The sequence below is a fragment of the Sarcophilus harrisii genome, chromosome 1 (genome assembly GCF_902635505.1).
Source record: "Sarcophilus harrisii chromosome 1, mSarHar1.11, whole genome shotgun sequence".
Classification (NCBI taxonomy): domain Eukaryota; kingdom Metazoa; phylum Chordata; class Mammalia; order Dasyuromorphia; family Dasyuridae; genus Sarcophilus; species Sarcophilus harrisii.
In genome coordinates, this window is record NC_045426.1 from 2629479 (window position 1) to 2655198 (window position 25720).

General features: G+C 56.1%; 2 protein-coding genes across 4 annotated transcripts in view; one reads left to right on the forward strand and one right to left on the reverse strand.

The window, feature by feature from the left end:
* ASPN (asporin) lies at positions 1-23988 on the forward strand. Of its 3 annotated transcripts, XM_031951541.1 has the most exons (9): positions 1-1735; positions 1822-2114; positions 8119-8401; positions 9906-10018; positions 14463-14676; positions 16598-16708; positions 20839-20932; positions 21295-21433; positions 22738-23988. In XM_031951541.1, exons 3-9 carry the CDS (start codon positions 8143-8145, stop codon positions 22933-22935), a joined length of 1128 nt encoding a protein of 375 aa, XP_031807401.1. In that variant the 5' UTR covers positions 1-1735; positions 1822-2114; positions 8119-8142; the 3' UTR covers positions 22936-23988. The 3 variants fall into 3 exon arrangements, with proteins under 3 accessions (XP_031807401.1, XP_031807404.1, XP_031807409.1); XM_031951544.1 differs by lacking the exon at positions 1-1735 and having other exon boundaries at positions 1812-2114; XM_031951549.1 differs by lacking the exons at positions 1-1735; positions 1822-2114 and adding an exon at positions 2795-3310.
* Positions 1-25720, reverse strand: part of CENPP (centromere protein P) — a 121426-nt gene that overhangs the window by 53360 nt on the left and 42346 nt on the right. The window lies entirely within an intron of this gene.

Genomic DNA, 25720 nt, shown 5'->3' on the forward strand with positions numbered 1-25720 from the left:
TGCTCCTCAGGCGCCTCTCTCTTGCCGGTTTGGCCAGTTTTATTGCTCTTCAACCTTAAGAATCTCTGAGGACAGCGTGTGAGAACCTGGACCCCGACATGAGGAGCTCGGAATAGTCTCTTCCCTTGGGAGAGGAGCAGGGGGAAGTCCTCTAGAGAGGGGGACTGAGTTTTCCATGGGGGGCGCTGAGGTTCCACCCCTCCTGCCTCAAATCCAGGAATTTCCCATCTGGTTTCCACGGGCCCTGCCACGGGTGGGGGCCCAGGTCGGGCCAGAGGCAGAGCCGAGGGGGTCACAGCGAGGAGCCCGAGAGACACAAGCAGGGAGTGAATTCTTGTAAGGTAGACAGAGAGGGGCTGACTGGCCACCTCAAGGGTGGTTCAGCAAAAGTCACTGAGGTCCAGGGGCGAGGCAGCATCTACCCTGGCAAGGCCCCAGACAAGTCTCTTTTCTAACTAGGCGCTGGCGCTGGCGCGAGCACATGGAAAGATTTTTGAAGTCCAGCTTTACAGGCTAACTCTGCCCATCTGGGCTCTTGAACAAATGACCTTTGGCTGTGGACAGCTCCCCTTTGCTACCAGTTCCTGCATGGAAACACATGGATGTGCCCAGGAGTGGGCACTGCCATCTGTGCTGACCTTCCAGACATCCGGCGACTTGTGCTGCCCACTTCTGCCTAGGGCACAGGCATTTCTGAGAGCCTGATTTTAGGCAGTTAAGGCTCCCTTCTCCTGCTTCCCGGCCTCTCCTGGGAAAGCATGATCTCTGCCTGAAGGATTTATTGATTTGTACCAACTAACCATTTCCCTTCATGAAATGTTAGCTCAAACTGGATTTGCCTTTGAATCTAACAAGATGCAATCTAGTTCTTAGCCCAGTGGGGCTGGGAGAGAAACCTCTGGGATCTTTTTGCCAGAAGGAAGAAGGTGCCAGTGTTTGTTCATTAAGACATTCGGGGTTACCGGGTAGCAAGTGGCTGAGAGGCCAAAGAATTAGGGGAGACCAAAAGGAGAAAGAGGCAGGCAGGGTCCAGGTACTAGGGGAGCACCTCGGGGTGTCTTTGCTCCTCCGCCAAGGAAAAGCAGCTTGGGAGAAAGCAGAGTCCAGGCCATGACTCCATGTTGCCGGCTCTGTGCAGGCAAGGCTCTAAAAAGGGGGCCAGGCAGCTGACCCGTGTCTGCCTCGTCCGTTCAGGGTCATCCTGCCCGGCTGCCGTCGAGGCTGGGCACGGCTGGCTCCATCCGAGAGCACTACGAGCCCATCTGAAGGATTCTCTCCATTGGGGGGAGACCATCAGCAGTCCCACAAGTGAGCCTCCCCAAAGTCTCACCCATTCCTACTGAATCGGAGAGCAGTTCACAGGCCCATGGGGCACTAACAAACCTGTGGAAACTACCAAGTCCTTCCTCAAGGAAAGAGGAGCCGGCAGGACGGGGTTCCAGAAGGCCCAGGATTGGGTTTGGGGCACGTTGTTAAGGCCCCCAAAGGCAGGCTCAGAGGGGCTCCTGCTCGGATACCTGAGCTGCCTGGACCCCCATTCCCACAATCTTCAAGATGGCAGAGATTTCCAAGATCAACACGCCAAGCCCCCGGGCTCTCCCGGGAGGGAAAGTGACTGGCTCATGAACTGGAACAGACATCTGGCTAAAAAGTATTTGCTGCCTGATGATTACTCTTATTCCATTTGGGGTGGGGAGGCTTTAAAAAGCTGTCACGGAGGTTTTCCTACCACCAGGTACTTCTTGAATGGAGCTCCCTATCCTTCATGGCAAGGAGCCACGCATTATTACATCGCAGGGTTTTTTTTTTTTTTTCTTCCAGATTCTTCCAGTAGACGTCTAGAGTTTAACGAGAAGTTTTGGCTCCGATACAAACAGTGATGGAAAACATATGAGCAATAACAAGCCTTAATCTCGCTCCTCAGTACTAAAATGGGATAATCTGGAGAAGCCGTTTATTCCAGTATCACCCAGGGTGCCAGCTGCACCGGGGAAGGCGCCTCCGGAACACCTTCCCCTCTTCTCTCCTCCAGGGAAGCGGACCCATTCCGGTGACCTTAAGCTCGGCGCGAGCTGGAGAACAAGGCTGTCGGAGGACCGTTCCAGCCTTACAAGGTAGGTTTTCTTGGCGGCTGGCTTCCCTGGTCCCTCTGCTATAGACAGATGGCAGCAGAATGTTGGAAATGGTTTATTTTCTTACCGATAAGGCAATGTTGACATGAGAAAAACTGCATTTGTTTGGGAACATGATCTCAAGATAAGAAACTAATCTGCTTGGTCTCAGTTTGTCCTTCACGGTGATTAAGGCAAAAACCACCGTAAACTGTTGGTGCTTAAAAAACACAACAAACCTCGCCAAAGGAACAGCTTTGGTTTGCTTGGGACTTACAGAAAAGTTTAACATGTAATCTCTTTACATCCACCAGATATGGGAATCGATTTTAAGCAGGTTACCTGAGAATTCACTACTGAATTCTGGTAGTTTGTCATAAAAGTGACCATTGCAGATTTTGAAAATTAATAGAAGGATCCTGAGGATCTGTCCATTTCCAAGGAGCTGATAACGGCTGGCATGTTGCTGATTACTGAAAGGAGAATGGGGAAGTGTCTCTGGAGAGACAACTTGGTCTTTTTCCTGTGACAGGAAGCTTTGAACTATTAGCACTGATTTAGACCAGCTCGGACAGTCTGTGGGAGAGGCTAAGTTGTTCTTCATGTAATCAAGGGGCATGACAAGGGCTCAGCCCGACTCTGCTCACAATGGCTTGTGGCTGTTGAGCCCAAGCTCACCCACGAGGCTGTGATCTTTTCCTATAAATCTTGTAAAATCAGCGTGGATCTCCGTGAGTTGTCACAATAAACGCCCCGTTGCCCCTTGCCCGTAGTGCGGAGAGAAAGCCGGTCCGTGACTCAGTGCTAGAAGGGGGCGCCCCAAGCGGAGCGTGGCATCCCCAGGGAGAAGCCACAGACGGGCCGCGGGCTGCAGCCTGGCTCCGGGCCACGATCCAAACGCTGGGAGCTGGATCGGGTTCCCCAAGGCTAGTGACTCAGAGAAACCAACCACCGCAAGGGGAAAAAGCACCTAGTCCTCAGGCTTCGGGGGGGTTTGTTTACTGTGCGGCCGAGAGGCTCTGAAGGTGCTTGGGAAATAAAGCGCGGGGGTGTTTTCGTGATAGGGTGACAAATAAGGAAAGTTGGAGGAGGAAGGGAGAGGAGAAAGGGGCCATGTGGTCTGGGAAATGACCTCTTCCGGAGCTCACACAGCCTTAAGCTGTTTGAAAATGAAGCCTCAACTCTGACACCCATGCAAGGTCAGTCTCCAGATATTTAGAGCCGCCTGTAGGAGTCTGGACGGCACATGGGCTTGGAGGCCAGCAGCACGTTGGCCAGTAGCCTTTTTGTGGAGGACAGGGAGCGGGCCTCAAACCCGGCCGTGGGACCCCAGACCCGCTGAGTAAGCTCCCCGGCCGAAGGCTCAGCCTGCACTGGCAGGGAAAGCATCCCCGCCTGGGAGTTCTCCAGCCCCTTCGGTTCTGTTCCTTTGGGATGCTGGGCCAGTCTCAGTGGACTTTCGCTGTCCTGCTTCTCCTTCCGAGGGAGCCCGGAGGGGAGGAGAAGGGAGGAGGCCGTTAGGAGCGCTTCGATGGCTGCCGACCAGCCGCCAGATTGGGATGACTCCCGACTCCCCGGGGCACCCGAGGGCCTTCGGCTCCGTTCTGGAGTCTGTACAGTGCGAGAAGTTAAAAGGATCCCAGGGGCCGTTCGCTATTCATGCAGCCATGAGGATAAGAGTGGCTAACAGTCCTAACACATCTCACCGCCCTCAGAACAACTCCCTGGGAGTCGCTATTATCATGCCCATTTTCCAGAACAGGGAATTGAGGCCCAGAGGGAGCCACAGAGGGGCTAGATAGATGAGACAGGACTCAAGTTGGGGTCTTCAGGCCCCGGGCCCGCTTGGAGCTCCCTCTGGGAGTGAGGGAAAAAGCAGAGGTTTGGGCAGGATGCCCAAGGGCGGCAGAAGGGACCCGAGGCCTCCCAGGCCATGGGCTCGGGGGTGGAGGGGCCCTCCCCCTCCTGGCAGGAAAAGCCTCCTGGGGCCCTGCATGTCCCCAAAGGGTCCTTCTCCAAGGCCCTCTGGATTGGGTCAGAGCAGGAGGGCCCCTCCAGTCAGCATCTGGAAGGGGAGGGCTCTCGCCTCTGGGGGGCGCTACGGGACACCGAGGCTGGCCCTGAAGCCAAGCCCCAGTCCCAGTTCAAATCCTGCTTCAGACTTTTCCTAGCAAGTCAGCTTCTGCTGCCTTGGTTTCCTCACCTGTAAAATGGGATCATAGATTCCCAGGGCTGCTGTTAAGATCAGATGACACAAGGCTTGTAAAGCACTTTGCAAACCTTCCAGAGCTCCACAAACACCCTGATCTGCTGAGCCAGAGTCTCTGTGCAACTGCTGGCATTCGAACCCAAGTCTTTGGCCGAACTAGCCCACCCAAGGAAACACAAGCCCCAGAGGCCAAACAAGGACCGTGTGTCCGGTTCTGACTCCTGGCCCGGAGCCCTCGGTCCCGCTGGGGAGGGGAGGGAGCATTTATGCATCACCTGCCGCTCTGGAAGGCCTTCAGAGCCTTGGGCCAGCACCGAGTGGTTGCAGCCAAGTGGCCCTGGGCTGGGCAGGGAAAGCCCTGGAGAGCAGGAACATTTCCAGGCTCAAAAGAACTGGGAGCTCCACAAAACTCCCTGAAAGAGGCACCAGTACCGGAGGGCCCTGGGCACAGGCTGGGCAGTGCCCGCAGCTGGAGAGCTCCCAGGAGCAAGAATAAACATTTCCCCTCCTATGAGGAAGGTCTGCTCCAGGAAGGGGAGACCCAGGCCACGGGAAAGGCAAGAGCTGGCGTGGAACAGCCACACTTCTGCCACACTCCGGTGGCCGCTTGCACCATGTCAGGGAGAACCACCAGAGTGGGGAGGCAGCCGGCCGGTGGTGCCACGGGCAGTGTGGGTCCAGAGGCGAGGAAACCCCGGGGCCAAATGCAGCCTCGGACCCTCTGGAAGCAAGTCTGCTTGCCTCTGCTTTCCCAGCTGGCCATCGTAATCTCCCAGGGAACTCTGAAAACAAGGAGCTAATGTTTGTAAAGCATTTAGTCCAGAGCTTGGCATGCAGCAGGCGCTCGATAGAAGCATGTGATGCTGTACCCCTTCCCCCCTGTCTTTTCTGCATGGCAAGGGGAGAACACGTCCCGGCCAGGGGCTGGGCCTGCTGGGACCCCCAGCTCGCATGGAGCCCGGCACCTCGAACCACTTAGGACCCAGCTTAGCACATGCACCTTTGCCCAGGGACAGAGAGGGCCCCCGCGCAGCCCAACAGGAGCCACCGGAGCCTCTACCCGCAGCTGGGGCAGCCTCCTCATCCACCTCAGCGGCTCAGACATCCGGGGTGATTCGACAACGGCGCCCTTGTCCAAACAGTTGATGGCCTGCCCGGGACGTTCCTCCCCATCTGCAGGGGTCGGAGGGCTTTCTTCAAGGCTTGGGGTGGGGGGCACCCACAGCATTCTGGGAAGCCGCCCTGCCCTGTCCAGTTCTGAGCCCAGACTCCCTTCACTAATAACCTTGTTCTCTATCCCCCTCACCCCCATCCCTAGTTACACCCATCCCCCCAGCCCAACACCCATGGGCCCCCCACAATCCCACAGTTACACCTGTCCTCCCTCCCCAAAACCCTGCACACATCCTGACCCCACCTCCACACACACCCTACCTCCCACCTCCACACCTTCTCCCTAAGCTCCCCCCAAAACTCCTGGCTGGCCACGAATGGTTTCCCCCCTTCCCCCCTTTCTGGTCTCCCACCACTACAAAGTGCTTTGCACACAGTAAGTAATGATTAATTGCTGAAATGTACGTGGAGGCCCTGGCACACCCCTGTTTATCAGGGGCCCAATCCCAGCATTTGGGGCAAAAGGGCTTTTCGGGGTCTGGAGCCGGCTGCTCCGAGCGACAGGGAGTGAGTGATTGGGTGAGGCCGGGGGAGCAGGACTGGCCTCCCCAGGCCAGGACAAAGGAATGAAGAGGCGTTCATTATGCACCCACTACATCCCCAACAAGGGTCTGAGTGGGTGTGGCTACACAGAAGTGACCTGGGCCCCCCCAGAGTCACAGAGCAGGGCTGGGGAGGGCTGGGCCCGGTGCCCGTGACAGCCAGTCTGGGGACTCACTTCCTGTCCCAAGTAAGAGTCCACCCTGCGTAGGAAGGCCGGCTCTGGCCCCTGAAAGTACCAAGTAACAACCAAAAGCAACGGCTTTACCAGAGGGAAATCCTCTCCCTGGACGTAGGAGGACGCCCGGGTCGGCCGCTGCCGGGCCCCTGACTCGTCAGAACCACGAACGGAACAGTTAAGGCCCAAGATGAGAGAAAAGCCCGGGGAAAAGACATGGCAAGATGAGCTCGACGGGTTCCAGAGGAGGGAAATGGACAGCGGAGGTGACACCAACTCTGATGCCAGCAGCTTCACCCAGAAGCAGCAGCTCCGACAAGGTGACAAGAGCACAGAAAATGCCTCCCGTCCAACATCTGGATCTCCCCACGGGAGGGAGGCGGTGGCCGGGGCAGCAGGAGCCAGGGTAGGAGCTTCTCTGCAAAGTGCTCCCGGGGGTGGGGGGGGCAGGACAGCCTCCCAGCGCAGGGGAAGGGTAGAGCCGTCCAAGGAGGGCCCTCCAGCAGCCCAGTCACTCAGAAGAAAGCGGAAAAAACAGCAAAGCCCATTGTGGAAGCCGTTTTCTCCATTCGAGACACGAATGTCCAGTCCCCGAGCGCTCGGGAAGGAAGCAGAAACAGCACCGAGGACAGAAATGGGCCAAGCCTCGGCCCGGGCTAGGTCTAGCCAGGCTGGAGGTGAGGCTCCTGTGGGAGGGAGAGGCAGCAGCTGGGGCAAGACCCAAGAGCCATTGCTCTGCCTCCTCCTGAGTGTTCGGTGTGGGGTCCAGGGCATCTGGGAGCAAGGAGGTTTTTCGAGGATTTCAACAATGGATCGCTGAAAGACGTAGGGGAGAGAAGATCCCACTTGGGGAAGGGAACCTACTAGATCCCAGGCACTTTGCTAAGCGCTTTTTGTTGATGAAAATAGTATTGGCTTTTACAGAACAAAACCGCCTTATCGGCGCTTTTCTTTAAGCGTCTCTTCTGAAATCCAGGTCCCTCTGGCTTCCTCAAGCAGTGGCCGTTACCCAGGGACACTCAGAAGCACTAGGTCGGGCGAAACATGTGCTTGCCAAAAGCTTCACCCGCTGGGTAAGGGAGAGGAAGGGTGAAGTCCAGGTCAAAGTCCTCCAGGGTGACGGTGGACTGCTAATTGTGCTGAAACATCTTAGAGCACTGCAGAGCCTGGGGAAGGGATCAGTCATCACGTGGAAGAGGGCGGCCTAACCATCCACACAGCAATGACCAAGTGGATGAACACCCTCTAGAGCTCATATAGCAGTGAGTGTGGGGCTCTGGGACAGATGTGACCTGGGCCTAGGGAAGAAACGGAGGAGGAGAAGGGCCTGGGTCATGTCAAGGGAACAGAAAGGTATTCGGACTGAGCCCGAGCTTTAGGCAAAGATGAACGGGGCTTCTGGCAGCTGCAGCTTCTGCTCCCTTGTGGAATCTAACTGGTGTGGGAGGCAAGCTGCTCCGGTGGAGTTCCTGCTACCAATGGAATCATAGGTCCGGTTCCCCTCTCCATCCCAGCCCATGAAAACCTTGCTTGGACCCTCCCCGCCTTCCTTTCCTCCGCCCACTACCCATTACCTTTTGACTTATCTTGTCATTTATACACACTGAGGGATGTCTCCTCATCTTCTCTAGGAAGGGATGCTGGGAGCAGGGGGGTGTGGTTGGGGCTTCCTGGGCTATCACACACTGGCTTCTGCAGTGTTCTGGGAGGTCTGCTGAGGGGAAGTGATGAGAGCAATGAAGCTCTGGGACCCGGCTCGGAGCACAGGGCAGGGGAGTCGGGTATGTTGTAAGCCGGCGGGCTTAGAGGCGAAGGGCAGACGTGAATAAGGCGCGGCCAGCTGCTCCCATAACGCTCCAGCCCCCAACCCCCCATAACGCCCCTCGCCTGTGTCCATCTCCTTCCAGACCCGGAGCCTCCTCGGAGCAGACATGAAGGAATATGTGCTCCTCTTGCTGCTGGCCTTGGGCTCGGCCAAACCCTTCTCCAGCCCTTCGTATCTGACCCTCAAGAACATGATGCTCAAGGACATGGAGGATGCAGACGACGACGATGATGACGATGATGATGATGAGAATTCCCTCTTCCCAACCAGGCAGCCCATCATGCCCTTCTTTCCTTTCGATCTGTTCCCGTCGTGCCCCTTTGGATGCCAGTGCTACTCCAGGGTCGTCCACTGCTCTGACCTGGGTAAGAAATCTACATCGTCCCACCTCTGGGTCTTTGCCCGAGCTGTGTCCTGCCTGGCATGCCCTTCCTCCTCGCAGGGTCCCCGGGTTCCTTCCAAACACCGCGCAGGTGGCACCTCCCACAGAGCAGCCAAGTCAGCCCAAGCCAGGCTCCTCCCATCTCAGATGGCTGTCTCCCCCCTGCCTTTACTGGGCAGCTAAGCTGTGGGGGAAAGATTAACTGGCTTTTAGCTTTGTATTCCCGGTGTCCCATTTGGAGTGGATACTTAATGTTTGTGCACTTTTTTGAAGTTCAATGTTCAGCTTGGAGCACAGGGAGAAGAACTTCCAAACACTCCAAGGATATTCCGATTGTTTTGCTGTAATTGAATTTCGGTAGGAATCCGATATTGCTTTTAAAAGCCTACTGTGTGCTAGCACAAATCTGATATTGCTTTTAAAAGCCTACTGTGTGCTAGCATGAATCCAATATTGCTTTTAAAAGCCTACTGTGTGCTAGCATGAATTCGATATTGTTTTAAAAAGCCTACTATGTGCTAGCAGTGCACTATGGGTGGGGACAGGGCCCAGGACCACACTAAAAACTCCTCCAAACCTAAAAAGAAGATGACGAGCAGTATTAGGCAGCCCAACACTGGCAGCTGGTGATGCTGGAAGGAGATTTCAGGAAAATGGCAGGGCCCGGAGGGAGATTTCAATCCCGAGTGGGGAGGAGGAGCTGCAGGCAATGCCCAGATGTTACTTTCCAGAAGTTTTGCTGGGAAGGGCAGGAGTGAGACAGGGAAGGTGGGAAGTAGAGTGAATATTGATTGCCTAGGATGACTGGAGGTGGAGGGAAAGGAGCCAGCAAAAGGGAGAGAAAAGCTACACTAGGGGATGAGGTCCCATAGGAAGTGGGGGTGCTGGGGTGAGGATCCGGGAATCATGGTGCCCTCCGTCCTCTTCCCAGCCAGTCCCACTGGACCAAGTCAAGCTGCTAGCCAGAACGTGGGAAGCGCACACCCTTCGTGAGCAGAATGCCATCTGCGGCCCAGGCTGCCTCCCCCATCATTCCCTGGGGCCTATGTGGCCTTCAGAGCCAACTTCGAATCTCATTCCTCCCATGAGCTTTCCTGTCTTGGCCTCCCCTTCACAGACACTAATCCCTGCCTACCCCCTGATCCCACAGACCAGGGAAGCTTTTCCCTCTATTCCTGGTTTGCCTGGCCATAGCCGGCAAGGAAAGTGTGTCTGAGCCAAAGCACCAGCAGCAGGGCCCTAACTAACAGAGCTCAGGGGAACCCCAATACGCAAGGTCATGAACGCCAGTGGCCACGCCGTCAGAGCTCTGGGATTTAATCCCTGCGAGGGCTCCCTCCCCGGGGAGGTTCCAATCTGCCTTTGGACAGCATGGCTGGTCCTTGGACCAGCAGGGGGGCTTTGGGTTCAAGGAGGACTGGGAGGCACCCCTCTGGGGGTGGGGGTGGTTTTCTGCCATGTGACCCGTTTGTCTATCTATTACTCAGGTTTGACATCGATCCCAAACAACATCCCATTTGATACCAGATTGATAGATCTTCAAAACAATAAAATCAAGGAGATCAAAGAGAATGACTTTAAAGGACTCACTTCCCTTTATGTAAGAGACTATCTTCATATTTTTAAGATGTTTAATTGAATATGTGTGTGTATATAATGGAATAATGTTTAATTTAATCTACCTAGCCATCTATCCACCCACCCATCCACCCATCCATGCATCCATCCATTCATCCACTTACCCTTCCACCCAGCCTCCCATCTAACCATCCACCCATCCATCCACCCAACTAACCATCCATCTACCTATCTATCCTACAGCCATTCATCCACCTACCCATGCATCCATCCATTCACCCACCCATCCATCCACCCATCCATTCAACATCCACCCACCCATCCATCCATTCACATATACACATAGACTGGCTCCTTCTCAGAGTTTGAAGTGCTCTTCATCATCATAATGAACAAATAGGTTTTTTTGGGGTGACTAATATCTATGAAAAATCCAATGGCTGAACCAGCAGGGAACAACAGAAGAGGCCAGTTGAGAACCTCTAATCTAAACCAGACCAAAAAGGAACCCCCCCCCATAATACCCCGGCCAAAGTGGGTGTCTTTGGAGAAAGGAGCCCCCTCCAGAAAGCTCAGGCCCATCTGGAAAGCTCTCAGGGTCCAAAGTATCCCCTAATTTGCATATTTGTAACCAACCCCCTTCCCAGGTCCAATAGAACACTTAGATCCGTCTTCCCTAGGGTGGCCCTTCAGAATCTTTAAACTTGTCTCATCTAATCAGCTCCCAATCTATCTAATCCCATTATCATCCAGTTCTCTTCTTTGCCTCTCTTCCCCAAGAAGGCACAGGAGGCTTAGTGAAATGAAGGCAGGATAGCTGGAGATGGCTGAGGTGCCCCGAGGGAGGGGGCTCACATCTGTCGGGGCCTCTGGGTTCAGTAAGTGGGCAGGTCTAGCTGAGGCGTTCTTTGCCGTGCTTGTGTCCTGGGTCCCCTCGGTTGCCGGTGAAATCCGTGGCCCCCCAGCTCGGAGTGATTTTTGGTGACTGCATTCATAAGGGGGGCAAGGAGGTGCACGGAGATGAGACGGAGCTAGGTCTTGAGCCCGGAGGATCCGACTCAGACACTGCCCCGCTCGGTAACCTCGTTCACCTACGTTTCTCCAGCTGCCAGATGGGTAATTACATAGCACCCATCTCCCAGGGTGGTTGTGGGGACGAAGTGAGGTAATCACCACAAAGCGCTTCGTACAAAGCTTGGCACACAGTAGATAGATACTATGTAAATTATGAGTTACTCTTACTGTGGCTGAGAGTCTTTAAAGGGTGCTCAGAGCAAGGACCCCAAGGGCAGGATGGGTGTTCAGTCCCCCAACCCATGGTCTCCCTTTCCGGGGCTTCTAAGGGCATAGGGTTTGCTTCCCCGGGAGCAGACAACCACTGGAGCCCGTGACTGGGAGCCCTGTTTTCCAGCCACTTTCCCAAAAGATTAGCCTCCCTTTGGTGGAAGGCTGCACTTTCCCATTGCTGGTTTTGCTGCACACCCACATTATTTTTTAATGATGAAATCTGGGACTCCGGCTTGGCTTCCATTTTTGGCAGTTCCCCGTCAATGAAACACTGACAGCCGAGTGGAGCCAGGGACAGCGTGCCAGGCCGACATGCTTAGGCAGCACTGCGGGTGCCAGGCAGGAACCCTTTCTCCAAACGACATTCCTTGTTCTCCCTTTTATGTCCCTCCAACCAGGCTGAGCAGAGCAAAGCAGGCACAGGACATCATGTGCGAACTGGCCCCGGACCAGAACTTATCCGGGGCCCAGAGAGTCACAGCAAACTCTGTCTGGGAAGGTGAGACAGGGCCACAAAAACCCTCAGCTGAGCCCTGCTTTCAGGTGGCCCCTCACTGCCCTTCCACAGCAGGCTTTCACTCAGAGGCTTATCAACAAGCCTCTCCTTATCCAGTTCTATCAACCGGTTAGCCAGTGGCTTCTGGGCTGTCTCGCAGCCGAAAAGGGGAGAAAGACGCAGGGGTGTGGATGCTCCTTGGCCGACAGATATGAGGGCTAGAGGGTTAACCTCTGAGTAATTCTGCATTTGCTGAGCTCATTAGTGGTAACTCAACCCCAGGAGGACGGCCAAGGAATGGAGCGAGCTCAGTGATCAAAGGGCCCGTGCGGCCCCAGGAGAGCCCCCGGCAGCAACGGGAGGGTGGCTGCTGGGTTAAGCAAGCGGACCTCAAAAATCAAGGTGCAGCAACAAGGAAAATCAGACCCCATGGGCCCCCAAAGCACCTTCCGCTTGTCCTCAGGTGGCTGAGCTTCCTGAGGATTTGCTGCTTGGGGTCCTGGCGGGGAGTCTCGCCGCTCCGGAATGACGAATGGGGGCCAATGCTAATGTAGCCTGGAAATCCGACCAAGTCTTTCCCAATCTGTGGCTTCTCGAGAAGACATTTCAGTAGTCTGTAGAAGAATGGGAAGGGCCTCCTCACTCACATAAGCCCAGTGGCGATGGGGCCCCACCGGCTCTGAGGCTGCTGGACACCACCCCTCTCCAGGCGGCCAAATGAGCCATCCCCTCTTTGCACGCTCCATCTCCCAGCTCCACGGCAGGCCTGCGGTAGCCCCTCTCGGCAGCAACCCGGAGCTCTCAAACACCACAGCCCCTTCTAGGTAACCCTGCCGGCACCCTCCTTCTGCCCTGTGCATTTATTTGTCCACATGTATTCCCTTTAACTGACTGTGATAGACACCATTAAAGGTCCTTGTCTTCCCCCCAAGAACCCGCTCCTTGGGGGTGGGAGACATTCCCTTCTTCCCTCACAGGGAATTCCCATTCTCAAGGAAAAGACAAATTAAAAAGGGGGGGAGGGACAAATTTGTTCCCCAGAGCTAACCTGCAGTCGCTCGCTGTGGCTCTCGCTGCTGGGAGGATTCTCCTGGTTCTGCTCCCTGCACTTTGCAGCCGGGCTTGCATGTAAATCTCTCCAGGCTCCTCCGGAGCCTCACACGCTGCTTCTCCCAGCACGAGCAGACTCCATCACACTCCCAGATGACAGATTGTTCAGCCATTACCCAACTGAGAGTTTCCAGTTCCAGCTCCAACAAACACCATTGGAATTATTGTGGTGGATACAAAAGCTTTCTTTCCGGGGCCCAGGCCTGGCAGGGGAATCTCTGGGGCTAAGGGACTGAACCTTTTACCTCATTTGACTAACTCCAAAGTGCTTTTTCAGACGATTGTGTTCTTTCACAGCTTCACCAACAATGCACCGGCGTCCCTGTCTTTCCACAGGTGCGCAAAGGCCAACTGTTCCCACGTTTAGTCATTGCCAGTCTGCAGGGGGTGAGATGAAACTTCCGAGTTGCTCCCATTTGCATTTCCCTCCTTAGGAGCAATCCGAAGCCTTCTTTCCGGGCAGTTAACAGACTGCGACTGCCCTGCTCTTTGAAGCCTTTTAATGCTTTCCTCCTGGGGGGCGCCATTTCTGTCTCTGTTCTTCGTCTCCATTATCTTAGATGCCAAGCCTTTAGTGGATATATTTGCTACAAAGACTATTTTTTGACCAGCTGACTGCTTCCCTTGTTAGTCAAGGCGTGGTCCCATTGTGGGACTGCTTTAATCTGGGTCGTTATAACTCAGTCCTGTGCACGTGCTAAGGCCTCGCGGGAGGGCCCCAGGGCGCTTTCAGTTTGTAATATATTTTTGGGTGTCTCTGAGGTGCCAGGCACTGCTCTAGGCACGTGAGAAGCGTGGTTAGAAGCTTCAAGGACACAGCCCAAATTGAGATTCGATGGCCAGGAAAAGCAGCCTTGGCCTAAGCATTCTCGGAGATAGTGATAGTGGGTTCTGGTGGACATCACCCCCTTTCCAGCAGTAATAGAAATAGCCATTGGCCACTTTCCACCGTTTTTTTGCACTCCAGAATATACCCACTTATCCCTCATTCATGTAAAAATTAAAGACCTGGGTCTCTGTTATCCTGATGGATCCCCCTCAGGGGAGCAGGGTGAGTACCAGAGGAAGGAGATGCAAAAATGAGCCGCAGGGGCGCTTTGTCTGGCCGGTCACACCTATCCTTGAACAAGAAACCCCTTTAGACTCCTCCAGATCCCCAGCTAACCAGTCATGGGGAAGGACAACAGGAGACTGGGAATCCCAGAAGGTAGAGTCAGTTTTCCTTCGGGGAGTCCTGAGCCCCAGGGGTGGGCTGTAGAGGGGACGTTCTCCCGGTGGGAAGGTTTCCCTTCCCTGAAGGCTCGGCTGCCCTGCAGTGTTCAGACGCTGCTTTTTATTCTAGTTTCCAGGGAACCCCCTCTAATCCTAGACGTCGTCTTTGCCAAGTTTCAAGTGAGGGACGGAGGGTGCAGCCCGATGGTCTTACAGGCCATCTCCAGACAAGGGGACTGACTGCCACTGAGCTTAAAAGCCAGATGAAGGCTGTGGGCTCCGAAATCCCCTTACTTCAGACCGGACCCCGGATGCCCAGAGCCCCCGCCTAATAATGGGCCATTCTGCTTCCTTCTTCCAGGGCCTCATGCTAAACAACAACAAGTTAACCAAGATCCATCCCAAAGCCTTTCTGCCCGTCAAGAAGCTTCGAAGGCTCTACCTGTCCCACAACCTGCTCACCGAGATTCCCATAAACCTTCCCAAGTCATTGGCAGAACTCAGGATTCACGACAACAAAGTTAAGAAAATACAAAAGGAGACGTTCAAAGGAATGAATGCTTTACACGTCTTGGGTAAGTTCTTCCATATGTGAAACTCTTTAACTGTTACCAAATGTCAGATTATTGACTTCGAAAATGGTCAAACGGGTGCTCAGACTGGTGTTTTTTATGGAGGAGGCACTTTCTTCCAGTGATAAAGCAAGCTGATTAGGGGCAGCATTTTAAGCACGAGGATCTGATGGACTCTGATCCAAACAATAAGGGCCTGATTTTATGGCCTCCCAAATCCAGCAAGGCTGGAAAGTGTTCTCAGGGAGCTTGAGGGAGACTCAGAACCCAGTGACAGTAAGAGCAGACTGGAGGGGCGGAAGGTGCCCAAGGCCCTTCCCGGCCGGCTGCCCGGCATCCTACACCAGACTTATCTCCAGCTTAATCGAACCACAAGCATCCAGCCATTTCTGACTGCAGAGAAACCTGAAAAACAACCAAGGGCCTCCACCTTAAGTCGAGCAAGTTCTGCTTGTTTTTTTTAAGGCAGAGCGAAAGGGAAAATGTCTGGAATCCATTTCCTAGACTGTTTATCTAATTTGTGAGAAAAAATTTGCTTATCCATGAATTAATTCAAAAAATATTTGCAGAATAGAAAACAAATACATTAACTTATTTGCAAAATACATCTGACTACTGGTTATTTGTGCTTGGGAATTTGGGGCATTGAGCTTAAGCATAGCCATGTGGCCACCCCCTCGCCCCTGGCTGCACATCAGGACATAGCCAGGACCTCAGATGGGGCCATGGGGATGCACCTCAGACGGGGGCATCAGGATGTAGCCAGGACCTCAAACGGGGCCATGAGGATGTAGCCAGGACCTCAGACGGGGCCATCAGGATGTAGCCAGGACCTCAGATGGGCTCCTCGCTTACTGGCATACAGAGGCACTGTTTAAAAAATCTGTTGCCCTTTTGTTGATGAAGATGAGGGTGGGAACTGACATCCTATCCCTAGCCCCAAGTACACAGTAGGTGCTTAATCAAGGCTTACTGATTTCCTAGGAGCAGCTCTAAAGTCTATAAAATTCTCCCTCCCCCTTATTTACCTCCCTGGTCGGAGCTCAGCTGCCAGGCCGTGCAGAATGCCTGCAGGAAAATCTCCTGGATCCTATTTTTACAAGCTCCCTCTAATTTTCATTGGAAAAGCATCAGGCCCCCTCTTAGACCCCAGGTTTGCACTGCTCAGGATCAATGACTTGCACATTTCGGCTTATAGAACAAGGCTGGTGGCGACAGCTGCAACAAAGATCGCCAAAACGAGACAGGGAATAGCAGCACCACCCAAGAGGCTGGCTGGGCAGGCTGCGCTCAGTGCCCCTCGGCCCTGGGCACCAGCCTGGCCCTTGGCAGTCCCACACCTGGGCAGTGAGCCTGCACTTCAAGTGCTTGTTTTTAAGATTTTCACGTCAGTCGATCAACACGCATTTAGTAAGCTACTACCGCATGCCAGGCTCTGTGCCAGGGGCTAAGGATGCAAAGGCGGGTCTCTGCTCTCGAGTATGGGGGGCACATTTTAAACCTGGCCCTGGGTTCAGAGGCTGGGTTCAGAGATGCCATTAGCTCCATTTGACAGATGAGAAGGAGGATCAGGGATTTACTTGCCCAAGGCTCCAGTGCAGAAGAATCAAAGGCAGGAGGAGTAGCCCCTTCCTCATCCCTAAAGGCAAACAATGGCACCCGCATAAAGGCGGGAGCCCTGAGGCCCAGCAGCCAGCACTGCTCTCCCAGCATGCATCAGAGCCCGAAGGACCATGGGAGAAGGCGGTGTGGGACAGACATCCCAAGGACCGGGTCTGGGGCTTCTGAGCTGCTCCTGGGGGCCTCCCTGCCCAGGCTCAGGGAAGCCGGCCAAGTGGGTAGCAGAAGGGGCTCTGACACAGGCGGGGGGAGACCAGGGGCTCCCCTCCCAATATCTGTTAGTGAGGGGCTTTCTGCTTCCTAGAAATGAGTGCCAACCCGCTGGAGAACGATGGCATCGATCCCGCAGCCTTTGAGGGAGTGACAGTCTTCCACATCCGGATTGCGGACGCAAAGCTGACCTCCGTCCCCAAAGGTGCGTGCGGGCCAATCACGCGCCGCCGATGCGTCTGGGAGGGGCGGCAGCCAGCACGGGCACCTGCTCATGCCCAGCCTGTGGGAGGGAGGGACGGAGAGGCAGGAGAAGAAGCAGATGTAAAGGCTGTTCTTGCTGGAGGCCGAGGGGGCCTCCAGCCTCCATGCTGGCTGGGAAGACCTCAGGATAAGAGCAATGGGGAGGGCTTCATGGGAGAAGAGGGCTGGCCAAGAGGGGCTATCAGCAGCCGGGCTCCTGCTGGACTCAGAGCAGAGAGGCCCAGGAGGCCCCAAGGCTGATCTGGGCTTGGGGCTCGACCGTAGGGTCTGCTCCAAAGGACCCTGTTCTTCCCCCACTTGGTGAGTTTACTTAGGAAAATCTTCCCAGGTAAGTCTCACCAACCTGTGGTTCAGTCGCTTCGGCCGGGTGCGACTCTGCGACCCCCACGTGGGGTTCTCTCGGCAGAGACAGTGGAGTGGTTGGCCATGCCCTACTCCGGCTCATTTTACAGATGAGGAAACTGAGGCACGAGGCCAAGTCACAGTATCCCCCTCTGGTGTCCAAGAAATCTCAGAATTTCTTAGTGCAGAAAGTACCACACAAATGCAACCCCCACAGGGGGCCTCAGCACCTATACAAGTTTCCAGATAAGAAATGAGCAGGGGACAAAAATGCAAAAATAAAGGGCTTCACAAGGCCTAGAAACGGATACAGAAAATGCCGAAGCCGCCCCCGTTCCCTGGGAAGGAAATGGCCTCCTGGGCCCCCGGTCCAGGAGCCAGGGCCGAAGAACTGACCCCTGGCTGTGACTCCCTCCCCCCACCCACGCCCTTCTCTTCCAGTGTCCAAGGTGACTCTGAATTGAAGGTTTCTTTTTCCCAATTATGGGGAAGGTTTGAAGGCGACGTCAGAAGTCTGGCGGGAAAGGCCGGGCCACTGACCCAAGCTCTGCCTGAAGCTCTTAGGGCTGGGCTTGGAAAGCTCTGGAAACTCGCTGTTGCCTCCCTGATGGTGACAGGGCTCAAGGAGAGCCATTGGGGCTCTGGGGTTCCCCCCCGGCCCCCCAAAAATGCGGGGACCCGGCTTCCCCTTCTGAGCTTTTGGGCAGTCTGGCACCAGAACAAGCTGAAGGGTGGGGCTGCCACACTCCGGGAGAGCTGGGGCCCAACAAGCTTGCACCCCCACACACACACACACTCATGTACATACTTGCACACAAACTGCACACACACAAACCACACACACCCACAAACTGCACACACACACTCACCCACACACTCACACACTCTCACACACACTCACCCACACTCACCCACAAACTACACACACTCACACACATTCTCTCACATACACATACACACACACTCACACACACATTCACACACACACTCTCACACTCACACACACACACTCTCACACACACCCCCCACAAACTGCACACACTCACTCACACACACACACCCACAAACTGCACACACACACTCTCTCACACACACACACCGGCTTCTTCCAAGGACTTCTAGGCAGCTGTGACAATTCCTCAGGCATGTGTGCCCGGGGAAGCCTTGGGAGCTGCCAGCCTCAGAGACCCTGGGGAGCTTCCGGACCCTCATGGGCTTCTGGGAGCCTTCACTACTACTGAGCCCTCTGCCATTGGGGCTGGAGATCAAGAGCAAGGGATTCTTAACCATCTGGTCGCTAGGCAATGATTAAGCACCCGCTGTATGCCAGAGTTTCTGCTAATGCTAGGGACACTCCGGCCTTGCTCGCCAGGCTCTCCCAGCCAATGGGAAGGCACAAGGTCACCGCAGAGCAGCCGGGGTAACCTGGGGCTGCTCCCCGGCCGAGCAGCCACCCAAATCTGCAGAGCTGTTTCACTCTGACTTGTAGCACTTCATCGTGCTACGAGAGCTTTACCATCTGTGGCTTTTTACACTCGTTTTTTCCATGGAATTTTCCAACACTAACGAGACCCCACGGGCAGCGGGACAGAGCTGATGGGAACAGACACAGAAGGCCGCCATCCGTGTTTCTGGAACACGCCTGGGCAGTAAAGCCCAAATGAGACACTCTGGACGCTCGATCGCTTTTCCAGTCTCCAGCCCACAGCCACAAGCCCTGTTCCTGGCCGAGCCCGACGCTGTTCAGCAGAACAGAGGCTCCGTCCCTTCCAAACCTCCCCCCCTCCCCCCCCCCCCGGACGCATCTGCGGGTGGAAGGAGGGATGGGCCCCGCTGGGCCGGGGCCGAGGCTGCGCTCTGGAGATCTCGTCAGAAACAGCGGTATCGGCTAACCCGGAGACCGTCCTGCACCCGGCTTCCCAGACCGCCCGCCGCGGCCTGTTTTTTATAAAGGGAGCAGCCGCGGGGGTGGGGGCTGCCGGGCCCCACACAGGGCCAAAAGCTGACTTAAGGAGGCTGGGGGGGGGGGGGCGGCCCAGCCTCCCCAGTGACTCCGGCAGGCTCCTTCGTGCTCCCCACGGGCTCCCCAGGAGCACACACTCTCTCGGGGCTTTCCTTCCTCCCCCAGGCCCAGCAGGGAAGGGCCCCAAAGAAACAGGCAATGGTGAGGTCAAGGAGCAACCACCGAGCTTTTACTTAGGCCAGCCCCGGGAGGCAGAGGGAGGCAACGACGCCGCTGCGAGGAGGACATCGGCACTTCAGGGCCGCTTTGGCCTTGGCAACAAGGTGGGAAGCCACATTATCAAGCTCCGGTTCCGCACCGGGCCCCGGGCCGAGCCCTTGCACACAGAGTCTCAGATGAGCTTCAACCCTGGCTCGGAGGGAGGTGCTTGTTGTGCAGGGAGAAAATGGAGGCGGCCAGGGATGACCTGCCGCTGCCTGGGAGGCTGCATTCGGTGCCGGGTCTGGCTGCCTGCGGCCCCTGCTCCGCAGCCCCCGGCCGGACAGAGGGACGTCTTTCCTAGCGCCCCACGAGCCCCCCCGGCGTGCTCTCCCTGGGACGGGCGGCACCCAGCAAACAGTCCCACCTTAGCTTAGACGGAAATCACCGCTCCCCGGTCTCTGCCTCCCCAAGGGGGTCACGGAGCGCCAGACATGACGCACCTCCCGCCACCAGGAGGCACGGGGTTGGGGCAACGGACACAAGAAAGGCTCAGCCCTATAACCAAGCCGATGACCCAGAGTCAGGGGCTCTGGGGGCCAGGCTCATCCCCGCCACCTGCAGGGAAATACCGGGGCCCAAACACCTCGAATGCCAGGCAAAGACTTCACTCACTCACTGGTCCCTCCTGCCCTTAAAATACGAGAAGGGCGCCAGGCCCTTCAATCAAGAACAGTCTCCCACGGCACAAGTCGCAGGACTCGGGCCGTCTCCTGGTTCCTGACGCAGCTCTGTGGGCTTCCCCACACTAAGAACCGCCAGCCAGGGCCTTGCCCACAACGCTCCAGTTCCGGACAGCCGTGAGTGCCACAATCATGCTTTGAAACCGTTGCAGAGTGGTCCCAGCAGGCACCGCGGCCGGGGTCAGCGAGTGTGGGGCTCAGGCCCGACCCCGCCAGGGGAAAAGGGGGACCTCACTCACAGAACAGGACCAAGGCCTTGGGGCCCTTCCTCTAATCTGCCTTTCCCAGCAACGTGGAGCCAGATGCTCGGAGTTCCCACCATTGATTACCTTTCAGTCTGCTTGTCTCCAACATGCAGAGCAAGCCTGGCTCTGCCGTCGCTAACACGACCCTCTCTGTGCCTTCTCCTCCCCCTCTCCCCAGCGGGGCTCCTGGGCACCGAGGTGATGGCACGGTGCATCCAGAAGCTCCGCGGCCTCCCACCTTCACCAGCTGGGGGACCCTGGGCAAGTCACTTAACTCTGGCTGCCCAAGCATCCTCGTGGGGTGTTGTGAGAATCAAAGCGATCATATTTGCCAAACAGTCTGGAAATCTTGGTTCTATAGCAATGCTTCCTCCTCCTCCTCTTCCTCATCACAGAATGGGGGAAGATCTGGGAGGCCGTGTAGTCCTAGGCATAAGGGAGGCCAAGGGGACAGCAAAGGCAAAGAGGTGGAAGATGAGGCGGAGCAGTCGGGGGGGGGGGGACTTTCTAAAGGGAAAGGGGGGCGTGAGCCCCCAGCCCCAGGCTCAGACCCAGGGCCTTTCTCCTTCCTCCCCAACAGGCCTCCCGTCCTCTCTGCTGGAGCTTCACTTGGACGACAACAAAATCTCCACCGTGGAGCTGGAGGATTTTAAGCGGTACAAAGACCTGCAAAGGTAAAAGCCCCGGCGAGGTGAGAAGTGGGAAGCGGAAGAGCCCGCCAGACGCCCACCCGATGGGACAGCAGGGCCCCTCTGGCCAACTTGGGGCTGCTGGGGGGGGGGGGGGGGCGTTCCCTGCATCACTGGGTGGAAGACGCAGTGGGGGGGGGGGGCGCGCTCATGGCGTGGCCCCCTTCCAAGGGAGACTTTACCCACGGTTAGGACCGGTAGACACCAAAATGAAACACTTATCGGGGTGAGGAAAAGGTGTCACTGAATGTTCAGTGATAGGCCCGGAAAAGCCACGCGTTTGGCTAATCCCGGGCTGGCCCAAGCCATGGGAACGAGTGCCACCTTCTTTCTGTCCTCCCTTTCAGGCTGGGCCTCGGGAATAACAAGATCAAGGACATCGAGAACGGCAGCCTGGCAAACATCCCGCACGTGAGGGAAATCCACCTGGAGAAAAACAAGCTGAAAAAGGTGCCCCCTGGCCTGCAGGACCTGAAATACCTCCAGGTGAGGTTGGCCAATGGGGAGCCACTGCCTGGCCCCCTCCCTCCCTGCCACGGTCCCCTCCCTCTGTCCCTGCCACAGTCATTGCCATAGCCCCCTCCCTCCCTGCCAGGGTCCCCTCCCTTCTCCTCCAGCAGACCGTCCCCTTCAGCCTCCCCCAGCCCCTCACCTCCCCGCTCCCTCCCCGGCCTGTTCTGCCCCTGTTGCCAAACTCCTCAAAGAGGCTTCTATCCCGGGCCCTCCGGTCTGGCTTCTCTCCAAAGTCCCCAAGTGGCCAAAGTCTCAGGGCCCTCTGCAGCCTGGGACGCTGCTGTTCACTCTTATCTCACCCAAGAAATAGCCTAGTCACAGGCATGTGGGGATACAGAGCGGGCCTGCAGGCCAGGGACAGGGATAAGGACTCTGGGGCAGCGAGTGGGGAATGGCCAGCGGGGCGAGGACAGGGCTGGATGGGCAGACGCTGGGAGTTGCGAAGGCAGGGACGGCACTGAATCCGCAGTGGGGCTCCGAGAGCCCAGGCGGGTATCCCACGCCCAGGACCTCCTCTCCCGCAAGTCCGAGGTCAGCTGGGGCTGGCCTGAGGGTCTCTAAGAAATGAGGCTGCCGGGGGCGGCAGGGTCGCCTGCTGTGGGGCAGCCTGTTCTCAGGGCCCTGCCTTCACTCCCACCTGGCGTGGCTGGCAGCACCTGCTTCTTGGGGAGAAAGTTTCACTTCCTATCTAATTTTAATGGAATTCCCGCTCAGCTGCCGCTCTGAGGGCCATGGACACCTCTACTATTGCCTTCATTTCCTTCCCGGTTCCACTCCTAAGAACTGGGGTTCAGAGCCCCTGACAAGCCTTGAGCTCTTTACAATCGCAAGGAATCCAAAGGGAACCAATTCTAGTGAAATACAATGATCAGAATATGAGGGGGCTCATGCTACCCTCATGGAGAGCCCCCAATCTCCCCCCCCCAGACCCCCGAGGCCCTGCCCATAGAGCAGAATCCAGGAGCCTCAGTGGGAGCTCTTCCCACCCCAGCCCAGCAAGCTAATCCTCCCTCTTGGCTGGCTGAGTGTCGTCTATACCAAAGAGGATGCTGGTGGGGAGCGTCAGTCACCCATCCACTGCCTATTCAAGGAGCCCACAAGGCTTCCCCAGGCCCACAGCACAATCGGGCTCCCACCTGTGCTCCTCCCTCTCTGGCCCTCCCTCCCTCCCTCCTATCTCAGCTCTGGGGGCCTCCCAGACGCGGGGGGCCTTCCTGCTGCCTCTCACACCCCCCCCCCCGGCATCTATCACTGAGCTGTCTTCTTGTTTGGAACAGGTGATCTTCCTCCATCACAACAACATCACCAGAGTTGGGGTCAATGACTTCTGCCCCACAGTCACGAAGAAGAAGAAATCCTTATACAGTGCCATCAGTCTCTTCAACAATCCCGTGAAATACTGGGAGCTGCAGCCGGCCACCTTCCGCTGTGTCTTAAGCCGAATGAGCGTCCAGCTCGGGAACTTCCGAAAGTAGGGCTCGGGAAGGAACCCGCCCCCACACCAAGGCCTCTAGGGAAACGCTTTCAGGATACTTGAAGTCTGTTAAGGTTGGACAAGTCTTAGCCCGAGTTCAGCTTACAAAGCAGCTCTCTTTGATTGGACGTTGTAAACATGGCACCCGATTGGATGAGTCCTTCCTTAATTTACTTGACAAAAACCATGGCAGAATTTCCAAAGTAGGTAGAGACCCAGAACTATAGAGCTTAGCTTCTTTTTACAGAGATAATGTCCGATGACACGCTTCCTAATTTTTTTTTTTACTAAAAATGCAAGATTAATAGGCCAAACTTTTGCCCTTATGCCTTTTTTACTAACCATTCTGAATAGGAGAATAATGCATGTGGGATATTAAATTCTGCAGGTCCCAAAAACCGAACCGACAAGAACAATGCCATCCGGGGCTACAACCCGGCCAGGGCCTTGTTCTGCCCCTGAGGAATCAGGAAGTACTGTAATGTAGCCCTTCTAAGGCATTAGCAGAACTGGATAATAGGAAAAGGAACTCCTCCCAGCTCAAGGCGGGGCATCCCAGAGGCCCAGCTCAGTCACTGCTGTTCCAGGCGGGCTCCAAGCCATCACGTTTGCCTTCCGCGTAACCACAGAACCTACGTAGAAAACTATATATGTAGCGAGTTAGTGAGCTTCTATTAGAACAAGCCTATAATCGCCTCCTCCATTATATATCTCTCTATGCTTCTCATGTCGTATTGCTAGGCCATGTGCAATTACACAGTGTAACCTCACTACCTGGGGCCTCTTGGGGGGTCGGCGGAGCCCACCTTCGGGACCATCTCTTCCCGGCAACCAAAGCTTGCCTGCAGGCCGGTCAAACCGGGTAGCATTACAAAATATTTGTTCTAAGAGATCTGTAGCTCTGTAAAATATACAAATATTTAAGGTTTTGTATAAAACTGAGGGATATTGTCTGTATCTCCTTACCTCCATATTTATTAGTAGCAGTCCAGCTAAGTTAAGTCAAATTTGAGAATAAGGAATATGTTATTAAAAGGGTCTGATTCATATCCAATTTTATCGTCTGACGTCAGGGTTTTTTTTTCCATTTTACCCAGGGACAGAAGACATTTTACAAAACAGCTTAATTAAGACACGCCAGAAGTTGAATGATGGTAGGGGGCCTCCTCAGACACAAGTGACAGGGACTCTGCCCTCCCCTCCCCCTAACCTTAAACGTGGCAGCAGGCAGGGCCGACAGGGTGGCCCCTCCTGCCCCTGCCCTGGCACCCGGGGGGGATGGGGGGAGACTGTGGGGGTCTCCCGGGGAGGAAAGGCCCCCCCCAAGGCAGATTCACGGACACACGTAATACATGGCCGTGGATCACACACGCCAGCCGTACGTACACGCGAGCACAAACGCCAGCCGCCACGCACCACGACACGCAGTGTACGGTGTAGGGCACGTGGCAGCCCGTGTGTGATGGGCGTGCACGTCATACATGTCACGGTGTTCACCTGCACGTGTGCTGTGCTTGTGGGCGCGTGCCGAGCGCCCATACACGCATGTGTGCTTTAGCCGCCTGGCAGAGGCCCGGGGGCTCCCCTCTGCACTGCCCTGCAGGCATGAGCCCCGAGGAACCCAAGGCCAGCGCTTCTAGTGGAGCTCTCGGGGTTTGGGGGGCCGGGGCTTGAACCCCAGCTTTGCCCTTACTCCCCGGGGTGGTGCTGTGTGTGCCCCCACACTTTGGGGCCCTCAATGTCTTCCTGAGGAATCAGGGGCTTCGATGAGAGGAAGCCCAAGTTTCTTTCCCAATATCCGTGTGAAACGCGGCCCGGGCTGAACGATGAGGATTCTGCTGCTCTGAAGCGTGCGCTGTAATTTCAAAGCCAGAATTCTCATTCTGCAGAGGCAAGAGTAGCAAAAGGAAACTTCCCTGCTCAGCTTTGTGGGGTGTGATGGACCTAAGATGGGTAAGGGACCGCCAGGGCGGCCGGGGAGGCTTGTGGAAACTCAACCAAGCCCTTAGCGTGGGGGGCACGCGGTGGGGGCCGCATTAATGCTTTATTGTTGGTTGTGCCTAACTCTTCACGCCCCCTTGGGATTTTCTGGCAGTGACGCCGGAGTGACCGGCCACTTCCTTCTCCAGCCCATTTTATGGATGAGGAAACTGAGGCGAGGAGGGCTGGCTGACTGGTCCAGGGTCGGGCGGCTAATGAACCTCCCAAGTCAGGTCCGGCTGCGAAGATGAGCCCCGTGCTCTGCGCCCCCAGGCGGCCCCCCAAGAGCACTAACCATTGCCCTTCCAGAATCTGGTCCCGTCCTCTGCGCCACCTGGTGGCCCCCATGAGCACTGACTAGTGTGCCTTCCTGAGTCCAGGCATGTTCTGCGCCCCCTGGTGGCCCCCATGAGCACGGACTATTAAGCCTTCCTGAATGCAGCCCCGTGCTCAGCGCCCCCTGGCGGCCCCCAAGAGCACTCTCTTCCCCACAAACAGGAAACTTGGGGCCACACCACTGGCCGCCCTGTGCATGGGCTCTGGCGGGAAGGCCGCGCTCCGACGCCCTTCCCCGCCACATCTCTGAAGCTGGCGCCCAAGGGCCACCCCATGGCGCCAAAGGCCAAGGGTCTTTCCCGGCCAAGCCGCCTCGGAGCCGGGGCGCAGGCGCAGACTTCCCGGAGTCTCGGTCCGAGGCGGGGCCCGTGGGAGAGCTCCTGCCTGGCCTGGCGCCCAGCGGGGAGGCGCGGGCGGGCCCAGGGGGGAGGCGTGGGCCCAGCGGGGAGGCGCGGGCGGGCCCAGGGGGG

Excerpts from the sequence above, each read along its gene's own strand:
- ASPN (XM_031951541.1), top strand. The coding sequence starts at position 8,143 with ATGAAGGAATATGTGCTCCTCTTGCTGCTGGCCTTGGGCTCGGCCAAA. Across the intron at positions 10,019-14,462 it reads AAGGACTCACTTCCCTTTAT|GGCCTCATGCTAAACAACAA; the intron begins GTAAGAGACTAT and ends TCCTTCTTCCAG. Across the intron at positions 16,709-20,838 it reads GCTGACCTCCGTCCCCAAAG|GCCTCCCGTCCTCTCTGCTG; the intron begins GTGCGTGCGGGC and ends CCTCCCCAACAG.